General features: G+C 37.4%; 1 protein-coding gene across 1 annotated transcript in view; it reads right to left on the bottom strand.

The window, feature by feature from the left end:
• Positions 1–763: 763 nt before the first annotated feature.
• Positions 764–10,077, bottom strand: part of LOC104099530 (mediator of RNA polymerase II transcription subunit 25) — a 46,805-nt gene continuing 37,491 nt past the window's right edge. Inside the window, exons 12-15 of the mRNA XM_070185583.1 lie at positions 3,754–3,822; positions 3,548–3,632; positions 1,679–1,765; positions 764–1,561 (exon numbers count right to left, since the gene is read on the bottom strand). Coding sequence (XP_070041684.1) covers positions 1,067–1,561; positions 1,679–1,765; positions 3,548–3,632; positions 3,754–3,822 — 736 coding nt within the window. The 3' untranslated portion in view covers positions 764–1,066. The remainder of the gene's footprint in view (positions 1,562–1,678; positions 1,766–3,547; positions 3,633–3,753; positions 3,823–10,077) is intronic.

The raw sequence follows: 10,077 nt of genomic DNA, 5'->3' as shown, positions 1-10,077 counted from the left end.
TATTTTGAGATTATTCAGTATTGTATCGGTTTTAGACACTATCTTTATCTATGTTATTTTTCTGTTTTAGAATTTGTTATATAATGTTGAAAATGCGATTAACTATTAAATATGTTTGGGTTTGTCTGCCATGGGGTTTATTGTGTGCTATTACAACTTGGATAATTTGAAACGTGACACCGAACAGCTAAGTTATTATTTAGTTAGGCTCAACATTTGGGATCTCAGGATTTTGCCCCCTTAGATTTTAAGGGAAAGGCGCCTCAATAGTTGAATTCTAAACTCGCCCTTTCATTGCTCCTAACTTTATCCTCCCATTATGATATAGGATTTCAGGCGAAAGTAAACTTCACAGCATTCCCTGCTCGAGTTTAACCATCAAGGATCAATGAGTTGTTACACTAAGTTGGCAATAATCGTCAAACAAGCAAATGATAAAGTTTACGCAAGCTATAAGGAAATCATTTCACGCAATCTCTCATTTTATACTTTTGCATGCTAATTACAACCTCCCATAGATGTGATCATTTAGAATACATGCCTATATAACAGACCTTACTCTCTTTGATAGATTAATTCACATCGTGCGTTCATTAACTGAGTCATCCTACATAAGCAACCTGGAACTCAGTCCTAAAAAGCAGGATGTTTCGAAGGGACACACTCAAGCACATATTAGTAAGATATTATAAGAGTGAAAGCTAGTGAATTACAACTTGGTCATCTCAATGGAAAACTATGATGTCAAACAATAAAGTCAACATAAATAAACGCAATACTGGTGTTGAACTTCGACTGCCTTCAATGGAAAATTGGTCAACAATCAAATATGTATGCGCAAAACTAAGAGGTTGGACAGAATAAACCCAGGAAAGTCCTCTTTTGTCTTGCCCTTACAGCCATTATAATATAACAGGGAGGAGGTACTTCTCTACGCTGGAGACTAAACGAATTTGAACACTTAAACCTTCATTTATAAGATACGTACCGAATGCTTAATCATAAATTAGGAATCAACTGCTTGATCTCACAGTTTGTACAATAGCTGCCTAATTCAACGACATTTTCAATTCATAAAGCCGCCTCCTGGCATGGTTGGCAACCCTTGTGATGAGACTTGACCCTGAGACATTAGTTGTGACCTTGCAGGACCTTGCATGTAGGATTGATTTACCCCAGTCCCAACCATTGGTTGCTGCTGCTGTGGTTGCTGCATTTGTGGAATCTGCTGTGGTTGCTGCATTTGTGGAATCTGCTGTTGCTGCTGCATTTGAGGGAGCTGCTGCTGCTGCATTTGGTGAATCTGTTGCTGCTGCATTTGGGGAATCTGTGATTGTTGTTGCAATGGAATCTGCTGCTGTTGCTGCAGTTGCATGAGAGGTTGCTGTTGCTGCAGCTGTTGAAGGGGCTGCTGTTGTAGCTGTGAAAGATGCTGCTGTTGCTGGGAGAGCTGTTGCTGCTGTAGCTGCGGATGTTGTGCTTGCAGCTGCGGATGCTGTGCTTGCAGCTGCTGCTGTTGTTGCTGCTGACTTGGTATCTGTGGCTTAAACACTACCATATCCTGAAAACACCAAAGTGGCATTACACTGAAGGTTCATGCACTGTGAGTTCATTCTGAAAACTTCTTAAAAAATTGATCATCAAAAAAATTATGATAAGAATGCAAAACAATTCTTACCCCAGGAAAAAGCATTCCAATCAAGCGGCAGGCTTTATCAGACACAGAGAGAAGCAGCGTCTGTGAAGGTAGTTGTATTACTGCACACTTTGTTATAGAAAAGCACAAGTTTAGTTCATCAGACCTGTTATAAGACTGAGAAAGCTTCTTTTGGAACGATTTATAAAATAAAGAACAAGATCGATGTAGATCTACAGAACTGCTTTCCTAAAAATAGCCAGCCCTTCTCCAGATAGACACATTCACACATAGCATATACTGACAACAGAAGGTTCGGAAAAGGACATGCAAGCCACCTGTACATAGGCCTTCAAGAGAATAACAATACGTTCTCACAAAAATTTCTCCTGAGAATGCATGCTAGTTCTGAAGCAGATTTTAACTGTAAAATGAATTCAACTCTCATAGTAAATCTTTAATAAATTTGAAGTGGCAGAGAGAAAGAGATACATGGTTCATTGGAAAAAATAGATGTTCTAAGCTGTTGAATATGTATGCTCTGCTTAAAGATACGAAATTACCAAGGCATAGGAATGCTATCCTTTTTCCTCAAAAAAAGAGATTAAGGACAGGAATGACACTAAATCATAAATTCTCACAATGATGCAAAAACAAAATTGCTATACTTGATAAGATTTCAGCAAGGTTATCAGGTGTTCAGCAAGAAAATTTCAACCCATCAACCAAGCAGAAAGGAAAAGTAGATTTCACTTGCACTGCACTTGATTTCAACTAACATTTGCAGTAAACTTTCCAATTCTGGAGATAATATCAAATACCCGCATGACTCCTTTAGTTACCAGCCAACAATTATTTCTGCTGCTTGCCGATGCATCAAAATTCCAACAGTTTTACTATTGATGCACTAGAATAAGCCCCATTCTTAAATCCACGGGAAAGGAAAAGCAAAAGACTGATTCATCTACTCCAAATAATGACCATAACAGCATAGGTGATGATGACAAACCTAAAAATCATTTAACAGGCAAATGCCAACTTCCACATGATGTAATACCACAAGGTTACCCTATTTCACCATGTTTCAAAGACCAATTTGTCAAAAGATATAGCTTCTCTTCGAATAGCTATTCAATCAATCATATTGTTACTTCATAAGCCTCAAATCTGCTAGTTTTCAACTTGAGAACCTGCTACAACTTGTTGTCTCCTTACACGGTCTTGGACAATATTCATCTCATGAGCTACCTTTTGGGGTTGAGTTTGGCCCAAAGTCTATTCTTTTAACAGTATTAGAGCCCGACCCAACCTTATTCTTGGTTACCCAATGTTGGACCCCTATGTTATATTGTCCATGCTTTAAATGTCCAACCCTAGGCATATGGGGGATGTTAACTGTTAAGTGTCTCACATTGCTTGAAGTCTCCTTATATGGTGGTCTTGGACAATCCTAGCTATCTTTTGGGTTCAGTTAGGCCCAAGTCCTTTTTCTTTACAGAATGGAATATACAAATTTAGAATTACTTGAAAGGGCTATTTAATCTGTTATACTGTTACTTAAGATCCACGTTCATATGCGGTGGAGATACATACATGTATATCAGAGTAAGAGTATCAACCTCAAATCATTCACCATAAACAAGAACACTAAACTATTTCTCAACTTGCATATGCGCGTGCAGTTTACATTGCTGCAAGACCGACGCAGTAAACTAATAAAACTACAATGAGATCCGTTTTTTTCCTAGCTGCAGAAATTCAATCTTATAACTAAAGAACACTACCATAAACAAGAACACTGCAGTTTATATGGCTGCAACATAGACGCAGGAAACCAATGAAAGAACTACAATGAAATTGGGCTTTTCTCTAGCTGCAGAAACTCAAGCTTTAAAATTAAGAAAACTTTACAAGCTTCTTTTCTTGCAGTTGACTAAGAAATCCATGCTGGTTCATTGCCCGAAAAACGAGAAAATCTGCCTTCCCAACATATTGTCTGATACAAAACAAAAATGTAAATTTCAGATAAATTGCACTGTGCATGACTTAAGAAGAATCTGTTCCTAACATGAAAAAGATCCAACAAGCAAAACTATAATTTGTCTAAAAAGAATTACTTGTTATTCATATGATCCTGGGAAATGAGGCGAACAATTTGCATTGTTGAGGGCCAATTTGCAGCAAGCCTGATCAAAGACAAAGGACAAATCAATTCAAGGTGTTAATATAGGTAAATAAACACTGATTTATAGCAGTGAAAAAGTAGACTCAAAGATGCATAACAGAGGAACAAAAAGGCGATTTTCCACATAAGCATACAGAATTGACATCATCTACTTCAAATACATAAAAGAGCATCCTGGATGTCATTCTTACGTAGCTTCCAGAAATCTATAGCAGAAAGTACATTTTTTTTCTTTACAATGTAACATGTATCAGTATATTAATAAATCTTCAGCACAAAGCTTGTGCTGGAAGCCAAAAGATGACAGAAAGTACATTTTCTTTAGAAAACTTTCACCTTGACTAAAGCCTCTAACTGAGAACTAAAATAACAAATCAGATTCCTTCCAGATCGCTGCTAATCAGCCAGTATGCAATCTGGAGAAAGTCCAGATTTCATCAAAAGGAGTCGCAAGCGTCCGACTAATGCCGCTAGCACACCCCGGAAATTTGCATCTAGCTTAATCCTGTTTTTCAAACACTTCAAACTTGGTAGTAGATCTCATCTCTCTATCTAACGCTAGAGGAGATCTTGGAAGGTTTCTCTGCTGCTTATCTTCAATTTGATGGAAAGTCCACCCTTCATTAACCACTGCTTCCAATTTTTATAGCATTTAGATAATATCTATACCAAATAGACACACTACCACAGAATAAATATGCAAGTTCAATGCCTCGACAAAATCCATCAAGAATCAATAACATGGTGCTTTCCCCCCTTCACCAAAAATGTGGAAAAGGAGGACTGATCTTCAAATTGGATTTCCTACACCTTAAGAGTATTTCTAATAACTTTCCTGCCACAGGGTTATTAAAAAAAAAAAAAGACAAAAAGCTACCTTTCTAAACTCTCTATTACCCATTGCAATTCTATTAGTGCTCATTTTTTTCCAAGCAGCTCTACTTTACTCATTTTCCAGTATTAAAAGTAAGAAGGCGCATAAATCAGCAGCTGCCTCACAGTGAAGCAAAAGATGACTGATGCTTGTCGAACCAGTGATGTCATCTAAGTGAAGGGTACAATTTAGACTAATTATATTCCTGTTTTCCTCTCTCATATCCATAGGCAGCCCACTCTTCGTAAACCCTAAATATTATCCTATCTGTAATTTTATAGGCACATTATCTCTCCGAGATTCCTTTAGTACCTTTGATGTCAAAGGCCCACGGCCCACCAATCCCCGTTTCTTCTGATTTCACTTATTTGAATTGCCACCATATTCTTCACATTTTGGAGCCCTATTCTATGCTCTTTTGTGATTTGCACCATATCCTCTTATTTTTTGTAAAATGCCCCCTAACCAATTCATTTCTTTACTAAATCATAATAAATTTTATTTTTAAAGGGTTAATAAATTTTATTTTTAAAGGGTTAATAAATTTTATTTTTAAAGGGTAGAATAGGAAAATAGTGTCCCTGCAGAATGAACCTACCGATCCATTTCTTTTTAATATGCTAATGTGTTTATAAGTCACCGAACTCGGTATTTAACAAGTATCATATATAATTATTTAAAAAACTTATAAACCACTTAAAATTATTTATTAAAAATTGAAGTTTCATTTTTCTTCTGTAAACAATGTATTAACTCTAGACGATAGTCACAAAAAAGTTGTACTTTTACATCGAACAATCACCAGCAAATTAGCTATTTGTTGCCTAACTCTAGTAAGTGTTTGTTTAACGAAAAGTCTTTTTGGATTTGGCAATCACCTTATTAAGCTTAGAATTACTTACTTCGTGAACTTTTTATTTTAATTAGAAATATTTATAATTTAAAAGATATTATTTTCCATTTAAAAGTATTTTTATCCAAATTATTGTGTTTGGAGGCTTTTGGTTTTAGTAATTATTTTGGTTTTGCTGGAAAATATGGTCTTGATTGAAATCAATTCTTGAAAATCAACTTGTTTGGTTGTCAGAAGATTACTTTAGTGTATTTTTTCTAACCCAACAAATTTTGGTTCATCTTTTCTTGAATTGTTTACGAAACAATTTTTTTTTTTTGAGAATGGTAACATTTGTTTTCGAAACAAATTTAAAAGCCAAATATAAACAGTAGAGACAAAATTTTCATGATAAAACAACATAAGTAGATAAAATCCGATCCTTCAAGTGTGTTATTACATTTGATCATCGTCATAAGGCACTATGAAGTTACAATTGTTAAATATCGAGTTTGATGACATGTAAACACATTATTAGGATATCCAAAAAAAAGGGGGTTGAAAGGTTTGTTTTATAGGAACACTATTTCCTATTTTACCCTCAGATAATAAACTTTATTTTTGTTTTGAACAAAAATGAATAGATTGAGGGGAAAATTACAAAAAAAGAAAAAGAAGATACGGTGCAAATCACAAAATGGTGCATAGATTAAGGATGCAAATGCAAAGAACTTCCGCATATAGCTATGTTGTGTCCTTTAGCTTTCCAAATACTCAAGGCAAATAATTTGGCACTGTCATAGGAGCGCAAACAACCAATAATACAAAAATTAAAATGTTTCTCTGTGCAGAGTGACGTCTACACTTGCCTTTTGCATTCTTGAAACTGAATAATGTCTCAGTTGTAGAGAAAGAACTTTATAAAAGACTGATCTCTCACAAAGAAACAAGTTCTTAAAGCTTAATCATGAAATCCTTGGTCGCTCTACCATTTGCTGATCTTGCTAAATTTGAGAGATCAAGTGCATCATAACAGTAGAGCTCAGCTTTACCTTTTACTTTTAAGTTGTAATATGAGTTCTTTAGGTGTAGAATAAAACTTCTTGCAGTTTGAAGATGGAAAAGAGAGTAACGCTAAACCTACTCTGTAAAATTCGACTTTCAAACTCAACAACTGGAATGACCCAACCGGTAGTTTTGAGTTCTAGCATCCTGTCCCGCAATTTGAGACCTTGAGTAGGTTCATATTATATTTTATGACTTGCATGTATGGTTGGTTCATGTTCCGATTTGGGATACTTTGTTGAAAACTACAGGCTTTGAGTTAAGAGTGTTAACCAAAGTCAACATTTTGGGTAAACGGACTCGGAGTCGAAATTTGAAGGTTCCAATAGGTTCATATAATGATTTTAGACTTGTATGTATGTTCAGATCGGGTCTAGAGTGGCTCGGGGTTGATTTGGCGCTATAAGTTGAAAGTTGGCAATTTGAATAACTTAAAAGTTCACAAGTTTGACTCAAGTTTGACTTTTGTGTTATTGCACTTCGATTCGTGTTTTGAGACTTTGAATAAGTTCATATAGGTCATTTGGACTTATTGGGATAGTTTAGAGGTGGTTCAAAGGATTTGAAAATGATTCGTACCAATTTTGTAAAATTTGACACTTGAAGAACTTAAGAAAGTTCATATTTGGTTTGGATCTTGATTCTTAGCTAGCGTTTGAACATAGATTTGGTTGAAACTTCAAAAAACGAGTTTTTGAAGATGAGATACAAAATGATTTTTGAAAGTTGAAATTGTGTTTGGATATGCATTTTACTTGAAAAGAATTTGAAGTTTTGTGCGTAGAAAAATTCAAAAACTTCAAAAACTACTCTAGAGCTATTTTTGGGATTTGAATATTTTATTTTCAAAATCTGCCAAAAAATGGTTAAAATCTATAAACAAACAGATATTGTAAACAAAATTTGAAAAAAAGCTCCAAAATTTTATGGCCAAATGGAAAATTAGTTATGATGTTTCCGGATGTGGTTTAAGAATTTGGACAAGTTTGGATAGGATATACAAACTTGTTGGGATGATTGGACGGTGTCCCGAGGGGCTCGGCTGGGTTTCGACGTGTTTGGAGCGAGTATTGAAAGATTTAAAAGTGTTGAAACGAGGTTTTCCTGCACTTGACCTGACTTCACAAGGGTATTGCTCTCTATCTACGACGCATTTGCGAATGAGGTTCAAATGAAAGTTATAGCCTTTTGAATCTAGTTTTCAGAAATTCAAATTGTTCATCATTCCGACATTTGTACAAAAACATGCTATCATTTCTGAAAATTTCTGCAATTGTTATATATAAACCCATTTAGTACTTGGAGTTTCCTTGGTTAGTTACTATCTCGTTTTTTTTTTCATATGACTACTATTTTTATATTTCAATTTTCCTTGTTGTTGTGACTGGGTTTGCTCGAGCCGAGGGTCTCTTGAAAACAGTCATTTTCCTGCATAAGGTAGGGGTAAGGTCTGCGTACACACCACCCTACCCAGACCCTATGTGTGGGAATATATTGGGTATGTTGTTGTTGTTGTTGTTGTTGTTGTTGTTAGTACTTGGAGTTTATTTTGATGATTTTGGGAGATGGGAAGCTTAGATTGAGGTGATTTTTTAGAGTAATTTTATCAACAAGCTTGGAGTAAGTGATTCTAACCCAAATCTATGAGTTATACACGAATCTATCACTAGATTTAACATCAAAACATGGGACTGAACAAGAGAAATTGGGTTTTTTGACCAAAGCGTAAGAAAATGGATTTTGAGGTTTTGAACACCAATTTGGACTCGGATTTGGAAACTAATCACATATTTGGACTTGTAGGGTTATGGGTCAACTACATCCAACCTTGGACTCGAATTTTGACCGTGTGGGCCCGGGTTGACTTTTTGTTGACTTTTGGGATTTGATTAAAGATTGAAGCTTTATTGTTTGGAGTTAGTTTTTATAGCTTTACCTGACCCCGTTGAGTATTGTATGGGCTAGAATGGACTCGTTTGATGGTTTTGGAGCTAGAAAAGGCGGATTTTGAAGAATAGAGATATCCTAGGATGAGGTAAGTATCTTGCTTAGCCTCGACTTGGGAGCATTTTCTTCAAATGAACTTATATGCTAAATGTTACGTTTGTTGGAGATGACGTATATGCAAGATGACTAGTGTATATGCGGTCACTTAAGGTTATACCATGTTTGGAGTAGATTTTAGGCTTCTTTATCCCTTGTTTTGATATTCACACATCTCTCTCTCTAAATCACCGGACCTCCGGCGGACCAGGTAAGACCCCCGGCCCCCACCCCTTGTCTTCTTTTCCTCTCTCTCTCTCTCTCCTGCTTTCTCCTTCTTCCCGTTACTTCCCTTTCCCCCTCCCTTTCTTTCTTGTTTTCTTGTCCCCCTTTTTGCTCCCCAGATCTGCCTGCCCCTCCCTTTTATATTTTCCTTTCCCTTTTCTTCTTCTCCCTTCTTTCTCTCCCCTATACCTCGTCTCTTCCACCTCGTCCCCCTATTTTCTGGCGCACTGACCTAGCCTAGCGGCGGCGGCGGCGGAGACTATTTTCCAGCGAGCCTCGGACGAAGCGGGCGGGAACTTCCAAAACATAGCTGTTGTGGACAACACCTTTCTCAACACTTGTTGTGACTTCAGGTTCTATTGTTCTTGCTTAAAATTTGCTATTTGTTAATATTGGACTCGTGTGAGTTGGTACCTCCCGTTTTCCAATTTCCCTTTGTTGTGTTAGTTAAATTGTTGTCAACTTAGTTCGTATTAGTTTATTCACCGTATTAGTGTGCCTAAAGTTGCAACTTGTCTTCTTCTGGTTTGGTCTGTTATATTGCGCGTGATAGTGATTCCCTTTACTCTGTCGTAGGCATAGTGACTGTGGTCTGGGATGGTCGAGTGAGGTCATGTCCTCGGGGGGAACGGGGGGGGGGCGGGAGGTAGGGCAGGGGTTAGGGGTGGGGCGGGAGGCAAGGGAGGTAAAGGGAACAAGGGTGTCTGTAGGTTGAGAATTGGGTCATGGAACGTAGGTACATTGACGGGTAAGTCTATAGAGTTGGCGAAGATACTCCAGAAGAGGAGGGTCAATATAGCGTGTGTCCAAGAGACTAGATGGGTAGGGTCGAGGGCGAAGGACGCGGACGGGTATAAACTTTGGTACTCAGGAGTCCAGAAAGGTAAGAATGGAGTGGGCATCTTGGTGGATAGGGAACTCAGAGAGTCTGTGGTCGAGGTTAGACGAGTGAATGATAGATTGATGATTATTAAGTTGGTGGTTGGAGAGTGCACACTAAATGTCGTTAGCACCTATGTGCCGCATGTGGGCCTAGATGAGGAGGTTAAACGACGCTTCTGGGAGGGGTTAGATGAGATTGTGCGTCAGGTTCCGCCTACTGAGAAGTTATTCATACGAGGGGATTTCAATTGGCATATTGGGTCGACTGCAGGTGGTTATGGCGAGGTGCATGGAGGCTTCGGTTTTGGGGAGAGGAACGAAGGAGGTACATCGTT

Source organism: Nicotiana tomentosiformis, chromosome 9 (assembly GCF_000390325.3).
Source record: "Nicotiana tomentosiformis chromosome 9, ASM39032v3, whole genome shotgun sequence".
Classification (NCBI taxonomy): domain Eukaryota; kingdom Viridiplantae; phylum Streptophyta; class Magnoliopsida; order Solanales; family Solanaceae; genus Nicotiana; species Nicotiana tomentosiformis.
Note: the sequence above shows the minus strand (reverse complement) of the source record. Positions and strands in the feature narration are given on the sequence as shown.